Below are 17866 nucleotides of genomic sequence, written 5' to 3'. Positions count from 1 at the left end.
AGCAGAGCCAGTGGACATGACGTATTTGGATTTTCAGAAGGTCTTTGATAAGGTGCAGTACAGGAAGCTGCTAAATAAGAGCTCACGGTGTTAGAGGCAAAATATGGAATGGATAGAGGATTACTGACTGGCAGAAGGCAGAAAGTAGGCACAAAGGAGTCTTTTTCACAATGTCAACCGGTGACTAGTGGAGTTCTGCGGGGGTAGGTGTTGGAACCACAACAATTCACGTTATGCATTAACAATCTGGATGAAGGAACTGAGGGCGTTGTTGAGAAGTTTGCAGATGACACAAAGATAGGTAAAAGGACAGGTAGTATTAAGGAAGCAGGGTGGCTGCAGAAGGACTTGGATAGGCTAGGAAAGTGGACAAAGAAGTGACCGATGTAATACAATGTGGGAAAGTTTGATGTTATGCACTTTGAAGGAAGAGTAGAGGCATAGACTCTTTTCCAAAAGGGGAAATATTTTGGAAATCAGAAACGCAAAGGGATTTAGGAGGACTAGTTCAGGATTCTCTTAAGATTAACATGCAGGTTCAGTTGGCAGTTAGGAGTGCAAAGTTAGTGTTCATTTCAAGAGGACTAGAATATAAGAGCAGAGATGTACTGCTGAACCTACATAAGGCTGTGGTCAGACTGCATATGAAATATTGTGAGCAGTAGGAGGTATTGCAAGGAAGGATGTGCTGGCGTTGGAGGGAATCCAAAGAAGGTTTACAAGATGATCCTGGGATGAAGGGCTTGTCATATGAGGAGTGGTTGAGGACACTGGGTCTGCATTCAATGGAGTTTAGAAGGATGAGGTGGGATCTGATTGAAACTTACAGAATACTGATAGGCTTGGATAGAATGGACATAGAGAAGATTTTCCACGAGTAGGAGAGACTATGACCCAAGGGCACAGCTTCAATGAAGGAACAGCCCTTTAGAACTGATGAAGAGGAATTTCTTCAGCCAGAGGGTGGTGAATCTGTGCAGCTAATTGCCATAGGAAGCTGTGGAGGCCAAGTCAGTGAGTTTCTTTAAGACAGAGATAGAAATGTTCTTGATTAATAAGGGAATCAAAGGTTACAGGGAGAAGGGAGGAGAATGGGTTTGGGAAATTTATCAGCTATGATCGAATGGTGAATGGGCCAAGTGGCCTAATTCTGTCCCTATATCTTATGATCTTTTGGACAACATGAGCACTTCCTGCAATTGCCTCTGATGTTGCTAAAGGCACTAAGGTGAACTGCACTGCTCCAAAGTAATTCATCAGGGGTACCACAAATGTAGGGAGTGGATTTCTCCAACTGGCCTATAACATATGCTTTGTGTTATAGCGTTTTTTATTTTAAGGCTGAGGATCCATGAAATTTGGATTTCTACGTTCTTCTCCTTAAAGTTAACATCTCTTGATCCTCATGATTCATCCATTGCTACTCCTTCCCTTTTGGATGCACTGCATCACCCTATGTTTCTGGCTGGATATTTCTGGGCTAGAGACTGAGGGAAGGATGGACAGCGGTATTATGGAGCGCTGGGAAAGACCTGAAGGAACCAGGTTTGCTTCCCTCCTCTGCTTTGTCAGATGCAACTAGAAGAGGGAAAGAAGGTTAGATTGGGTTGTTAAGGAGCAAAGTTCAATGACAAGGGTTTTGTGATTTTTATGTTCCTAGTTTATTGGTAGATATTACCAGGTATGATAGAATAGGAACAGCAGAACATCATCCAAATCTAACACTGATATTTGCCTTTTCACAACCTAGTCTCTGGTTCCTGGTGATACTTCTCTCTCAGAGCTCCAATGCTTTCTCTTCTATAAGGAAGCAGGAAATGTAGATTTTATACTGATTGTTTCCAGTTGTAGTTGGTTACGTTCTTGCAAAAAGAGAAACAAAGGGACCAAAGTATCCTCAGTAACTCATTAGATGCGGTAAAATCCTAGTGTCTGCATAGAACCTATGATGGAAGTGCCAAGCAGTTACATTGCATGTGACAGCAAAGAGCACTAATGTTTAGAGACAGCACTGCATCCAGGACCACCAACAATCTATCTCCCAACTTCAAAGGGAGATATAGTGCAGCAAAGGTAAGATTTTCACTGAGTCCCAATGAACAATTTATTTCATCTAAATGCCAAGAAGAATGAAGGGCCTGAAGCAGGTTGTTTGGAAACATTTTGTTTTTCTATCGTTTACATTCAGTAGATTCTTCGGACAGAATTTTTCCAAAATCTGGCAGTGTGTCAATTGCAGGGAATTTCATGGAAGATTCTTCCTCTGAGCTCTAGCCAGTTTTCCAGTGCAATTCTATGGCGCTAACTTCATTAAGTATACACTAGTGCTCTCCAATGCCAAGATCCTCCACATTTGCTCAGCTGTGCACCAGGTCAAACACTGCAAACCAAGAATAGCCCTTTAATGTTCCAAGAGATATGGCAGACAGAAGCAAATTGGCAGGCTGGTTCATAGACAGGGACCTGGATATGCTGTTGAATGGGGTGGTGGAGAGGAGGGCTTTCCTCAGGTCTGCAGGAGATCATGGTGTCAGACCCAGCCAGACTGGTCTGACATTGCACCAGAGTTGGGTCTGTTTCCTCAGTGTAGAGGAACTCTCAGTAGTGCTCTGCAGGGTTAAGTGCCAATATCTTCTCTCCTCACGTTCACTCTAACTTCGCTACAGCAATCATCACCTACCAAAGCTCGTGGTCTGACATTCTCATGATTGCATGTGGCATTGTCTCTCAATGGCTGTCACCTACCCCATCCCCCAAACTACTAACCCTTCCTGCCCTCTGCACTTCCTAGTCATTTTTTGAGACTTTACCATCTTTCCCCCATTTCCATCAGCACTAAATAAAAACCAGAAGAACTGCAGATGCTGTAAATCAGGAACAAAAACAGAAGTTGCTGGAAAAGCTCAGCAGATCTGGCAGCATCTGTGAAGAAAAAAATCAGAGTTAATATTTCGGGTCCGGTGCAGTTCTGAGGAAGGGTCACTGGACCCAAAACGTTAACTTTGATTTTTTCTTCACAGATGCTGCCAGACCTGCTGAGCTTTTCCAGAAACTCCTGTTTTTGTTCCATTAGGACTAACACTATACTAGTTGTTTTCTTCTCTGGGAGTCCCTCCTTTTGTCTTAATTAAGATGAAAATGGTCGACAGTAGCACGACAGAGCAAAGAGAATCAAGCCGGTGGTGGAGTGGCCACTGTTCATCTGCTATCCCCCCAGAGGCATAATTCCTTCACCCAGTCCCTCTGCCTTCCAGCTCCTCCTCGCTGCCTCCGAGGAAGAAGACATTGATCCCTCAGTGGAAGAAAGCAGAAGGCAGGTTTGTCAGATTGGATCAAAGATTGGAGGAGTTCACTTGTGCCATCTGCACCGTGCTGCCTCTGGCATGCATCAGTCTGGCTGTTGCTGACATGTTGGCAGCTGCCATGGAGAGCCAAGTCCAGTGGAATACTCGTTTGCCTGTCAAAGAGACAAAAAGATCCATTCTCCATTGCTGTATGCACTGGTGGTCAGCATCAATGACAAGGAGATAAGGGGACGAAGGACCTTGATCTCATTCCTGTTGTGAAGCTTTCCAACAGTTTGTGCCCTTAACTTTTATGATGCAGCAGGAAAAGCAAAGAAAGAACAAACCGAAAAGCTGCACTTGCAGTTGCAAATAAAAAAGAGCTGCATGCCCTTCCAGCATTGACTCATTTACAGTCAATGATTGGTGACTTCACTCAACTCTCTTCCATTGGGAGCAGGTGTCAAATAAATTCTCTCTGGCTTGTTGTGCCCTATCATAGTGAAAGTGATGTCCCTCCTGATAAACATCCTCATCTTCTTGCTTGGAAGAATGCCCCCACCTTCACAGCTCCTCATTGTCCATCACATTCCCTGCTTTGTCTGTTCATTTTGGCCAGAGCGTAGCATGCAGAGGGTATGCAGTCTTTTGTCTGTAGGGTACAGCAAAAAAACTACAGCCTTGTCCAAGCATGGGAACCTCATCGTCAGGAGGCTTGTAATCAGCCCCATGAAAGTGGGTCCCAGTGGAAGATTGTGTTGCATTGCATCCATGTTTGACCTCATGTGGTTGTATTACAGAATCATCAGCCATATTCAGCCATCCTTGTAAAGCATGCAGCCATTGTAATGAAACAGGAACCTAAGAGTTATTAAGGATGTCTGAAACATGAAAGCTTCCAGAATGCGTGTTGCAGACTTCTAAAATGTGGTTGTGGTGATCACAGATGAATTGGACATTGATCTAGTGTGACACGTCCTTATTAATGAAGTTAGTTGCATTATGATAAGGCACTCTCCGTGCTATATAGTCTATAGTGCCCTGAACTTCCAATGCTTTAGCAGATGATTCATTTCTGTCATTGTGATACAGGAGTGGGCCTTGCTCATCTGGACAACATTCAATTGAAGATTTTTTTAATTTAATTTGACTTGATTTATTATTGTCACATGTACCTTGGCACAGTGAAAAGTTTTGTTTTGCATGCAATACAGGCAGATCATACCATACAAAAGTGCATTAGGGTAAAGAACATAGTGAAGAATACAATGTTACGGCTGCAGAGAAGGTGCACAAAGAGCAAGGTCAAAATTAAATTTAAAATGTGAGAGGTCCATTCGGAAGTCTGATAACAGTGGGGAAGAAGCAATTCTTGAACCTGTTGGTTTGTGTGTTTAAGCTTTTGTATCTTCTGCCCAATGGAAGAGGTTGGAAGAGAAGAGTGGGAAGGGTGTTTGATTATGGTGGCTGCCTTTCTGAGGCAGCGAGAAGTATAAACAGAGTTGATGGATGGAAGGCTGGCTAGTGTGATAGACTGGTCTGTGTTCACAATTCTCTGTAGTTTCTTATAGTCTGGGACACAGCAGTTGCTATACCAAGCTGTGATGCATCCAGATAGAATGCTTTCTCTGGTGCATCTATAAAAATTAGTAATAGTCTTTATGGATATGCCAAATTTCCTTAGCCTCCTGAGGAAGTAGAGGCATTGTTGTGTTTTCTTGACTGTCACATCGACGTGGGTGGTCCAGGACAGATTGTTGGCGATCATCACTCCTAGGAACTTGACGGTCTCGACTATCTCCACCTCAGTGCCATTGATGCAGACAGGGGCGTGCCCTCCACTCTGCTTCCTGAAGTCAGTGACCAGCTCCTTCATTCTGCTGACATTAAGGGAGATATGGTTATTTTTACACCATGCCACCAAGCACTCTATCTTTTTCCTGTATTCTGTCTCATCATTGTTTGAGATCCAGCCTACAACGGTCATGTCATCAGTGAAGTTGTAGATGGAGTAGGATGAAATTGGGCACACAGTCATGAGTGTACAGGGAGTATAGTAGGGGACTGAGTATGCAGCCTTGTGGGGTGCAGATGTTGAGGATTGTTGTGGAGGAGGTGTTGTTGCAGATTCTCATTGATAGCAGTCTGTGGGTCAGGAAGTCAAGAATCCAGTTGCAGAGGGTGGAGCACAGACTCAGGTCTCAGAGTTTGGAGATTAGTTTAATTGGAATTATGGTGTTGAAGGTAGTGCTGCAGTCAAGAAGTCAGAGCCTGAAGTAGGTATCCCTGTTATCCAGATGTTCCAGCAATAAATGTAGGGCCAAGGAGATGGTGTCTGCCATGGACCTGTTTTGACAGTAGACAAATTGCAAGGGATGAGGGCAGTCTGGGACGCAGGAGTTGATATGAACCATACTAACCACTCGAAGCACTTCATAATTATGGAGGTCAGAGCCACCGGAAGTTGTCATTTGAGGCACGCTGCATGAGTTTTGTTTTTGGTACCGGGACAATGGTGGTCTTCTTGAAGTAGGTGGGGACTTCAGATTGTAGTAAGGAGAGGTTAAAGATGTCAGTGAATACTCCCGCCAGCTGGTATGTGCAGGATCTGAGTGCATGGCTGGGAACTCCATCTGGGCTAGTCAAATACTGTGGGTTGACCCTCAAGAAGGCCGATCTGACATCTGCGGCAGTGACTGTGGGTGCAGGTGCACCCGAGGCTGTCGGGGCCAGTGACATCGTTTCACTGATTATCTGTTTGAAACATGCATAAAAAGCATTGAGTGCATCAGAGAGGCATGTATTTTTGTGCACTATTCTGTTCTGCTTCTCTTTATAGCCCCTTATGTCATATAGGCTTTGCTACAAATGGCGGGTGTCTGTATGGTTAGTTTGGGTCTCTAGCTTAGTCCGGCATTGCCTCTTGGCATCTCCAGTGGCCTTACGGAGGTCGTATCTGGATTTCTTGTAAAGATTAGGATCATCTGGCTTGAACACCACACACCTGGACTTCAGTAGACAATGGATTCCCAGTTCATCCATGGTTTCCAGTTGGGGAACATTCAGATTGACTTCTTTGGCATGCAGCCTTATACACACCTGCTAATGAAGTCTGTAACGGCAGTGACATACTCATTTCAGTTAGCCACTGAGTTCTTGAATGTGGACCAGTCCAACAGTTCCAAGCATTCCCGTAGAAGTTCGTCCGTTACCTTAGACTAGTATTGTACTACTTTCTGTACTGGGTCCTCACATTTCAATTTCTGCTTGTAAGCCAGGAGGAGGAACACAGCGTTGTGATCTGATTTTTCCAAAGTGCGGACGGGGTATGGAGCAGTAGGCATATTTGATGATTGTGTAACAATGGTCAAGGATGTTCAGTCCTCTAGTATTTAATGATATTTTGGTACACTCTTGAGGTTGGCCTGGTTGAAGTCACTGCCTACGATGAATGAGGCCTCAGGATATCCATCTCAAGTCTATTTGTAGCGATGTAAATTTCATCCAGAGCACTCATCACTTCTAGGCTCGGCACTTCACTGTTAGATATTGTGGGTCAGCGGAGCAGTAACTCACCAGGATCACCATGTCTCAGCACCAGGAGGTTTTGATTAGGAGGCAGACCCCACTGCCTTTGCCTTGCCCAGGGACACCATGCAGTCCATACAATGTATAGAGAAACCTTAAGGTTGTAAGGCACAGTTAGGTGTAGCAGGAGTGAGCCATACCTCCGTAAAACAGAGCACACAGCAGTCTCTCAGTTCCCGTTGAAAGGATAATCTAGCTTTACATTCATCCATTTTGTTCTCAATGGCTTGGAAATTTACCTGGAGTATGCTGGGGAGGGGAATTTGAAACCACATTGTTTCAGTCTCACCTGCAGGCCAGTGCATCTCCCACATTTCTTGGTGCCTGCTGGTAAGATGAAAGTCTGTGGGCCTCCTGCATTTTCTGTGCATCCTGAGGGGACCTTTTGCTGCAAACCCTGCATTTGGAGGCTGCTGAGAATCTGCTGGAGTTTTCTGCTAGTCCTGGGTTTGTAGATGCATATGTTACTCATTAGTGTCTATGGCCATCCGTTGGGGCCACAGAGAGGATAACAGCGACTAGGCCTGGCTGCACTGGTGCCACTCCAATGAGCCTGCATGGGGAATATCTGAAACAAAGCAGCTCCTTAGTATCATAACCCTCAGCAGTCACGGCATACACAAGTGATAGTTTACCATTGTCCTTCATACACTGAGGCATGGAATCTTCTGACAAGGGGGCGCAGTCGGATGTCTCTACATGGATCTTTAAATAATACACCTTATTCAAACATATGTTGCACAAGCCAAAGCACACATGTACAGTGGGAGTTTGATCCTACCACGTTTACACTGACACCATCTCCCTCACCCACGAGATGGATGAATCCAAGGAAGGCAACATTGTACATAACAAGATAACACAGTGTAGTGCTGGAGGAACACAGCAGGCTAGGCAGCACCAGAGGAGCAGGAAAGCTGACATTTCGGGTCGGGACCCTTCTTCAGAATTTTTCAGAAATTTTCAGAAACATCAGCTTTCCTGGTCCTCTGATGCTGCCTGGCCTGCTGTGTTCCTCCAGCTCCACACTGTGTTATCTCAGACTCCAGCAATGTAGTTCTTACTACCTCTCATTGTACATAACAACATGTTGCAAACTATATGAGGAGATTAGCTCCTTGTGCGGCCTGTGAGACATGAATTGTGAACCACAGTTAACACTTTGTAGGTCACTTGTGATTACTTCTGCTTCTCAGGGATTACTAAGATTAATTTGTAATGATCAATCCATGGTCAAGTATTTGTAATCACTGCATGATGTACACATACAGAATTTTGTCATAATAGATATATTTAGTGGCTACTGTGAAAGCACCTGGTTAGGTATGTTCTATGAAGGGCCTACATCACTCACAAGTGGAGCCTGCTGCTTCAAATAGAAAAAGAAAACCTCCACCACCCATTCCATGCGAGCTAGCTGTAATTTTTTCATTTTTATTGAATTTTTATTGCTGGCGCATGGTGTAGGTGTGACATTGATGGAACACAGTGCCACACAACAAATGTCTACCCCCCTTGACTAATCATTGTAGACAAACATGACAGGCTGCCTGGCTCTCTGTCTGTGCTTAAAAGCAAGGCAAGGCGTGATAGTGGGAGCCCAGAGATGCACTCTGTCCCAGCACACAAAGTGCCTGGTATCAGCATTGTAATGTGAGGTGTCAATGAGCTACAATGTGCAGTATCGAAGTGCCGAAAATGTATCACAAGTGAGTCTGGGATGTGCCATGATAATCCGTTTGGGCTGGTGGCTGTGCTGTGCTGGGGCCAGCCTCTGTGGACAAAGGGGGCAGGTGGTTGCTGCCCATGGAGTGTGCCGTGAGGTGTAGGGGAATGTTGAACAGGATGGGTGACCATTGAAAACATTGGCAAGCTACAGCTGCCAGGTAAGCGCACTGACTTTCAGGCTGGGATTTGGCACCACCCAGATTCTCTTCTCTACCTGGGGAATAAAGCAAACGAGATGTAAATGAGGCAAGGTTAGGTAATACTGAGATGTTAATACATGCAAATAGATTCCCCACCTCTCAAGCATGTTGAAACCTTATGAGGAAATCAAATGTTTTATCTGATCATTGAGATACAAACTTTTCCTTTCTTGCCTTATTTTCCAAACTACCTATTTCCCACGTCATTCAGTTCTGGGAAAATTCTGCCCTATATTTCAGTTTGAAATTCATTTTTGAATTCAAATGCTGTTGTTGACTGATTTTAAAGGGCTCGTCTGTCATGCCCGTTGCCTGCCCAGGGTTTTACAGTGTCCTTATTTAGAATTGTAATGTGAATACACAATTTTTTAAAAAAAATCTATCTTAAATATTTGTGGATAGAGATTTGTGTTAAAACATGAAGATAAATTGTGTTTTAACCATTTAAAGAACTTCAGAGAAAATAAGTTTCATTTGAAAATTTATTCCTAATTGTTTTTTCTAAACTTCTTTAAAATTGAATATATCACAAATTCCTTTTAAGCTCAAGACCCTTTAAAACTCTGATTGTCAGTTGTATTGCTTTGTGTGATAATCATTGACGTGTCAGACATTCCAGCCTCATTTTAGTTCTTAGAAAGTCTGGAAGGAATGCTGTTGTATCTGTTTTTTTTGTTACATCGCTATGGAAACCTCATCAGGGATCCAGAGAGAACTTGCTGTCCAGTTGGGTTCATTTCAATTGGGTTTTATTTTACTCCAAAAAGGGTGATGCTGAAAGAATCTTGTTGTAGCCTATGAGATCTGAAACTGACATTGGAAATCATTTGTACAAGATGCTGTCGATGGAGGAAGGTCAGGTGCCAATTTATATGAGAATGTTTTTGCTTCTGAATTCAGGTCAATGTAAAGTAGTCTGTTTGCTTTTTAAAAAAACATTTCAAGTCATTAGGGGAAAGATCAAGTTAAAGGCATGTTGCCAGTAGGTTGGAGGAGGGTGAACTCTAAGTTGGTGATGGTGCGGATGCAGATACATTTATCAGTGCTTTCAGGACACAGATACTAAGTAGCGAAGTGTAAAGAACTGAGAGAAACAAACTCATTGCTGCTAACAGTCTTCAAATCCAATTTTTTCTCCAAAGCGGAAGGAGTCATCAAACAAATAATTAAGCTTTCCAATTTGTTGTTTCATTTTAGTTGATTATCCATTCAAAATGAAACAGTGCAAATACTACCACTATCGAACACTCCCTCTGGAAATTACATTTAGGATATAGACAATGAATAAGGGAAGATAGCCTTTTATACTCAAATACAGCTCTGCTAAAGCCTACAATTAGTAAAGACCACGAAGAGACATATGATTTGAGTCTCAATGAGAGGTCTTCAAATCTGTCACATTGCTTCCAGATTTAAAGTTGAAATGAAACTCAACGTAGACTCATTAATGGGCTCAACTGAGAATTAATTCTAGTTGCATTATCGTGCAAGCACATGTTCATTTCCAAGTGTTCATTATTATTAGCTTTTAAGTGGATGCATTATATTTACATCTCTGGATTGAAGTCTGTGCTGCCTACTTTGGCTTGTTTGGTGCCTGGAGATGGGGTCATTTAAATAGGTGAGAGGATGACAGTTTGGGACCTCTTCCCTTCCTTCAGGGTTGCTTGCAAGCTCCTGTGGTTCGGGATCCCATTTGTCAGACACTTGGTACCTCAGTAAGAGACCAAGCATTGGGAAGCTAGAGCCCACTGAAAGTCACACCACTGTCCCTGAAGCTGGCCATCCTGCTCCACACCACTTCCAGCATCAATGTGGCCTGGGATCCAGCAACAATCCTAGATCGTGCTGGTCTATAAAGTGTCTGAGTTGAACAAGATACACCATGCATTCTTGGAAAGAGGCAATATGGAGCGCTAGCTAGCTCTTCGGCTGGTAGCTGAGATCCCTGACTAGTCTCCAGAAGATTCCTGTGCAGCACTGAATCCCATTGCAACATCCCCGACTAAAGTTGGCAGACTCAGCAGAGCTCAGATGTCAAACTTCTGTCACATTATCAGTACACACTAATGACCAGCAGACTTGGACTCTCCTTTTGCCTAATCTGGAAGTCAGAGCTGGCTGTGGAGAAATACACATGTACACATTAGGAGCAGTTGGCTCCTTGAGCCTGATCCGCCATTCAAGAAAATCATAAGCAATCTGTTTGTGTTTCAAATTTCATGTCCCCATTTACCATCTTAGATTCTTGCTAGACAGTGGAATCGATCCACCTCCACCTTAAAAATATTGATTGACCCATCTCCACTGCCTTCTGACACAGAGTTCCAAAGTCAAACAACCTTCTGTGTAAAAAAAAGTTCACCCCGCCCCTGTCTTAAAAAGACAACCCCTCAATGACTGACAGTGATTGGGAGATTTTTCTTTCAAATGTGATAGTGTGCTGTTGTTTTCCTTCCTGAAACATCTGCAAAAATGATCTTCTGCGTCTTTAAAGAGGATGCATGTTGGAGAATAGAACATAAAACAAAAACTGAAAATGGAATCAAGTGTGAAATAGAATCACGTTCTCAGAATAAACTAAATGACAGAAGTATGACTCATATTGAAGTACAAAGTGTTTACAATTGAAATGTGGAGCTTGTTCAAGGAACAGCTACTGCGTGTCCTTGAGAAATATGTACCTGTCAGGCAGGGAGGAAGTGGTCGAGCGAGGGAACCGTGGTTTACTAAAGAAGTTGAATCTCTTGTCAAGAGGAAGAAGGAGGCTTCTGTGGAGATGAGGCGTGAAGGCTCAGTTAGGGCGCTTGAGAGTTACAAGTTAGCCAGGAAGGACCTAAAGAGAGAGCTAAGAAGAGCCAGGAGGGGACATGAGAAGTCTTTAGCAGGTAGGATCAAGGAAAACCCTAAAGCTTTCTATAGGTATGTCAGGAATAAAAGAATGACTAGAGTAAGATTGGGGCCGGTCAAGATAGTAGTGGGAAGTTGTGCGTGGAGTCCGAAGAGATAGGAGAGGTGCTAAATGAATATTTTTCGTCAGTATTCACACAGGAAAAAAACAATGTAGTCGAAGAGAATACTGAGATACGGTCTATTAGACTAGACGGGATTGAGGTTCATAAGGAGGAGGTGTTAGCAATTCTGGAAGGTGTGAAAATAGATAAGTCCCCTGGGCTGGATGGGATTTATCCTAGGATTCTCTGGGAAGCTAGAGAGGAGATTGCAGAGCCTTTGGCTTTGATCTTTATGTCATCATTGTCTTCAGGAATAGTGCCAGAAGACTGGAGACTAGCAAATGTTGTCCCCTTGTTCAAGAAGGGGAGTAGAGACAACCCTGGTAATTATAGATCAGTGAGCCTTACTTCGGTTGTGGGTAAAGTGTTGGAAAGGATTATAAGAGATAGGATTTATAATCATGTAGAAAGGAATAATTTGATTAGGGATAGTCAACACAGTTTTGTGAAGGGTAGGACGTGCCTCACAAACCTTATTGAGTTCTTTGAGAAGGTGACCAAACAGGTGGATGAGGGTAAAGTGGTTGATGTGGTGTATATGGATTTCAGTAAAGCGTTTGATAAGGTTCCCCATGGTAGGCTATTGCAGAAAATACGGAGGCATGGGATTGAGGGTGATTTAGCGGTTTGGATCAGAAATTGGCTAGCTGTAAGAAGACAGAGGGTGGTGGTTGATGGGAAATGTTCATCCTGGAGTTCAGTTACTAGTGGTGTACCTCAAGGATCTGTTTTGGGGCCACTGCTGTTTGTCATTTTTATAAATGACCTGGATGAGGGCGTAGAAGGATGGGTTAGTAAATTTGCGGATGACACCAAAGTTGGTGGAGTTGTGGATAGTGCGGAAGGATGTTGCAGGTTACAGAGGGACATAGATAAGCTGCAGAGCTGGGCTGAGAGGTGGCAAATGGAGTTTAATGCGGAAAAGTGTGAGGTGATTCACTTTGGAAGAGTAACCGGAATACAGAGTACTGGGCTAATGGTAAGATTCTTGGTAGTGTGGATGCGCAGAAAGATCTCGGTGTTCATGTGCATAGATCACTGAAAGTTGCCACCCAGGTTGATAGCGTTGTTAAGAAGGCGTACAGTATGTTAGGTTTTATTGGTAGAGGGATTGAGTTTCGGAGCCATGAGGTCATGTTGCAGCTGTACAAAACTCTGGTGCGGCCGCACTTGGAGTATTGAGTACAGTTCTGGTCACCGCATTATAGGAAGGATGTGGAAGCATTGGAAAGGGTGCAGAGGAGATTTACCAGGATGTTGCCTGGTATGGAGGGAAGGTCTTATGAGGAAAGGCTGAGGGACTTGAGGCTGTTTTCATTGGAGAGAAGAAGGTTAATAGAGACATACAAGATGATTAGAGGATTAGATAGGGTGGACAGTGGGAGCCTTTTTCCTCGGATGGTGATGGCTAGCACGAGGGGCCATAGCTTTAAATTGAGGGGTGATAGATATAGGACAGATGTCAGAGGTAGGTTCTTTACTCAGAGAGTAGTAAGGGCGTGGAATGCCTTGCCTGCAAAAATAGTTGACTCGCCAACTTAAAGGGCATTTAAATGGTCATTGGATAAACATATGGATGATAATGGAATAGTGTAGGTTAGATGGGCTTCAGATTGGTTTCACAGGTCGGCGTAACATCAAGGGCCGAAGGGCCTGTACTGCGCTGTAATGTTCTATGTTCTATGTTCTATGTTCTACAACAGAGAAGTAAGCTGGTTAGTGGAAAAGGGTTTTAAACAGCTCGTTATGCTCCACACGTGCTTCCTTCCACCTTGTCCTATCAACCTGGACATTTTATTTCTCTCCATAAAATACCTACATGGATTCTCTTTCAATTAATCAATTTCTCTCCTGCACTCCATGTGATAGTGAGTTCCACATCTTAATTCTTCCTTAAAGAATCTTTCCTAGAATCCTTATTGCATCCATTAGTGATTGCAGCCTGTTATTATTGAACCCAATTGGAAACACATTGGAACACATATTGAACCCCTATAGTTTTACTATGTCACCCCTCAGTGTTTTCTAGAGATGAGTCCCAGCCTTTTGAATTACCTTTGATAATATATTGATAATTACTTCTGTATAGGGATATGAAGATTTCTTACAAAATAAGGTTTGCTTAGTTTTTGCAGCACTTAGATTTGTGTCCGTGCCTCCAAGCTGTAGCGGCCTGATGTTTAAACTCCTTGTCCAAAGTGGTGCTGACTTCCAAAGCTTCAACACAAAATGCTTGGACAAGAGTGTGCAAAGATTTTCTGCTCAAATGTGGTGCTTCAATACAATTGGATGGGGGGACAAATTAACAAGTGAACCCATAGGCTCTGTTGTATGAACCCCATTCTGTCTCAATGCAGTTTCTAATGGTAGACGACTGGAAACAGGACACATCAGGGAGTTTGATGTAGCATCGAAGAGCACAACCCACTAAAAGAAAGATGAAGTGAATAATTCAATAAATAAAAACAAACAATTGCAACTGATACAAATAAGAATGATTTGGAAAAGAAAAATACATAAAACGTTGCAGACTGAGAGTAGTGGCTATCCCATTGTCACATTGTCTGAAATCAGCTGCCCTTCTTATCCACCCATTGAAGCATAAAACTCCGAAAACTCTGTAATTTTCACACTCAATAAACACATTGTGAGGGACTCCCCCCACCATCACACTAAATCTACAGATTCTGAGGGAGGGACTACTACTTTAAGCAGAGCTGATATATGTCCCACACCTTTCTGTTTAAATTCCTTTGTAAGAGGCAGGCTGATTGAGCTCAGAGAGAGGTGAAGGAGTCTTGTTCTGCCAAATCCTGTTCACTCTTCACAACTTCTGATGTTCCAGAATCTAATTGGAAGCAGCTGTTCCAATACTCTGGCTGTCCATCATCCTGAAGTCTTGTCGTATAAACACCACATTTAACTCAGTCTTTCACTGGGAATCTTGCCCACTTCTAATGACGCATTTCATTGAAAGACAATAAAAGAGGTGGGGGGGTGGAAAACACAGAATTCTCTCCAATATAGAGATTGCTAAAGGTCAGAGGAGACTACTCCACATCTGCTTGGCGCCACTGTCTACTCAGTTGCAGGACAATGACAGTTTGAAGGTTTAACGTCATAAATAGTGGGAGATAGAATAGCATTATACTGACTGCAACATATTTGATTTTACTATTCAAGCTATTGCGTAATCAAGATATTGAAACATAAAAAAAACTTTGATATTTTTCATGCATCTCACTGTAAAATATTTTTCCAAGATTACAAAAACCTGAATCTTGAATTCATTATGACTCGAATAACAATTTATTGCTTATGTCAACACATTTTCTGAGTCATTTTGAGCATATTTTTCTGCTTATTAAATTGATACATATTAGTGCCAAGAATAGAATACATTTGCTTTCAGATACTCCGTATGAACACCAACTACAATATAACCATGGTTATATGCTATTGGATTTCTCTGTACCTCACTCAAATAATGCTTCGCAAACACAAATATCCCTCATTGTACCAGTGAGACATTTTTGACCTTTTCACACGAGCCATCCTATGATCTCTGAGTCTTGTATTAACTCATGATAAATATGACATCCAGAACCATTGGGAATTGAGCTGAGACAACCCAAACTCACTCAATGTTTTGTTATAACCAGCAGGTGCATGACTTTGACCCACTGGCCTGCTGGATTTGAAAGCAGAGGTGAAAGAATAATTCATTGGAAGAATCTCTACATTGCTGGATATTGTATTTCGGGTTAACCGACATTTTCAGTAGTTTCTTTGCTTTTATTAAGTTTTTAGTAATATTGTCTTTACACTATAAGATCTACAGAAGTTTATTAACTGTGAAATTAATTACCATGACTATAAGTGGATATTTACAGTAAGGTCAAAAGATATATTTTGCAATAATTTTCAATCCTACACAAACAACAGTACAACTCAAATAAGGGGCAACAATATTGTTGTATCATCAGTCAGCTCTTGCTGGTTGAAGATCCAGCGAGAGATCCATGTTGCCCCTTCTAGGAAGGTGTCACAGGATCACTTTGGATGCAGAACAAAGAAAAGGGAAATTGGTGGTGGACTGTTGGGTTGGGGCTCACAAGGGGAGTGAGTCAGAAACAAATGCAGGGAGTGCCTCTCTGCAGCACCCTGGCCAACTGCAGAATGTCCAGACACTTGATCAGGCTCCAATTCACCTCTGTTTGATGATGTCAGCCACATCAGCACCCCCAACCCAAATGCTGACCCTCTAACGCTGACAGTGATGATGATGGGTTAAGACCCTGAGTGCTCTTTAATTGTCCAATTAAGGACCCCAATTAGCAGCAGGGCAGGAAGAACAACCATGGGTCTTCCCACCCAGCGCTTAATTCTGGTGGAAGCAAAAAGGTGCCAGGGTTTACTTTTGATCATAGCTGCCTAATCAAGTGCCCTTCCTACCTCCAAGCAGCCAATTCCAAGATCAGAAGATTTGGCCCGATGGGAGTTTTTCTGGAATTCAGGTTTTGTGTTCATCAGATTTGAGGATGAAATTGTATTTAAAAACCAGTTATTTGTGTGGCCTCGTACTATTGAATGCAGTTTCTAACTGGTGTGTTCTCTTTCTTGCAGTACCTTATCCAAGTGTTGCCATGCAGTGATGGCACTTTTGTATCCTTTTGCCTGGCAGCACACTTACATCCCTGTACTACCTCCATCCATGATTGACATAGCCTGCTCTCCCACTCCATTTCTGATAGGACTTCTCTCCAGCTCCTTGCCCAAGCTGAGGGATCTGCCACTTGAAGAGGTAAAGAGTGTTGATACATTGACTGAAAATACATAGGAATGAAAAATGGGCAATATGTGTATTTGAGAGATGGTGTATACATAATTGAAGAAGACAGTGAACGAGAACTAGGAGTTTTAGCAAACTCTCACTTGAATGTTCAACTAGTATGTAACAGCAATAAACAAACCCAAAAAGAATACTGTATTACCGAGTCAAAAGAGTAGAAAACATGGCAGAAGAAGCTAACTTCTATAATGCTCTGGTTAGACCAGTCTTTCCTGCTACTACCCTGATGCATTTTTGCTGCCTCTCTGCTACTTATATCCCCACTGCTGGTTTTGCTCTTTCCCACTGCATTAATAGTGAGACAGATTCAAAAAAATGTGCAGACGGCAGCACCAACCTCCATACATTGCTTTCTTCGACCTCACAAAAGCCTTCAGTGCTTATATCTTGGAGGGACAATAGAACATCCTTCTCAGATTTGGCTACCTGCAGAAATTCATCACTATTCTCTACCTCCTGCACAATGGCATGCAACCCATGATCCTCACTGACAGATCCAGCACAGACTCCATACGGGTGCAAACAAGGGTCAAACAAGTCTGCATCATTGCATCGGTGCTTTTCTCCAACTTCCTAACCATAACACTCTTAACCATATCCACGAAGCTTCCCATGGCTGAGGAGTTAACCTACAGGACAAGAGGGAAACTGTTCAACCTGAGTCTCCTCCAGTCCAGAACCAGGACCATCCCAACTTCTATCAACAAGCTGCAATACTTGGATGTGAGCACACACTGTTTGGAGCTCAGCCTGTATTACAAAGGCCTGTAAGAGAATGGGCCTTCGGCTAAACATCCAGAAGCCAAAGTCTCTTCCAGCCTGCTGCCACAGCACAACACTGCACCCCTGACTTATAAGACCTATAGCATGGCACTGGTCATTGTGATCAATTGGGCAGTGGTTTTACCCTCTGAGCCTTCTGCAGAGCTGAAGAAAGGAGATTTAAGAATGTAATCCTTGCTTTTCAGCACACAGTTAACGCAGAATGTAAACTCATACTGGAATTGCTGTAACAGGTTAATGGTGTCATTCATTTCTGCTCTCGGCTGGCACTGTTGATGCAAACTAAAGATTTCAAATCCGTGATGAACAATAGATGTTTTGGAAAGTTAGTAGCAAATCTTTTTAAAAAGCAGTATTTTTTTTACCCAGAGATAGTAGGAACTGCAGATGCTGGAGAATCCGAGACAACAAGGTGCA

The 17866-nt window shown here is 42.9% G+C and overlaps 1 protein-coding gene across 1 annotated transcript in view; it reads left to right on the top strand.

Annotated features, from left to right (window-relative positions):
- LOC109923614 (DENN domain-containing protein 2A-like) overlaps positions 1 to 16669 on the top strand; it is a 51291-nt gene extending 34622 nt beyond the window's left edge. Inside the window, exon 14 of the mRNA XM_048607768.1 lies at positions 16441 to 16669. Coding sequence (XP_048463725.1) covers positions 16441 to 16654 — 214 coding nt within the window. The 3' untranslated portion in view covers positions 16655 to 16669. The remainder of the gene's footprint in view (positions 1 to 16440) is intronic.
- The last annotated feature ends 1197 nt before the right edge of the window (positions 16670 to 17866 follow it).

The sequence above is a fragment of the Rhincodon typus genome, chromosome 18 (assembly GCF_021869965.1).
Source record: "Rhincodon typus isolate 14 chromosome 18, sRhiTyp1.1, whole genome shotgun sequence".
NCBI classification, from domain to species: Eukaryota; Metazoa; Chordata; class Chondrichthyes; order Orectolobiformes; family Rhincodontidae; genus Rhincodon; species Rhincodon typus.
Note: the sequence above shows the minus strand (reverse complement) of the source record. Positions and strands in the feature narration are given on the sequence as shown.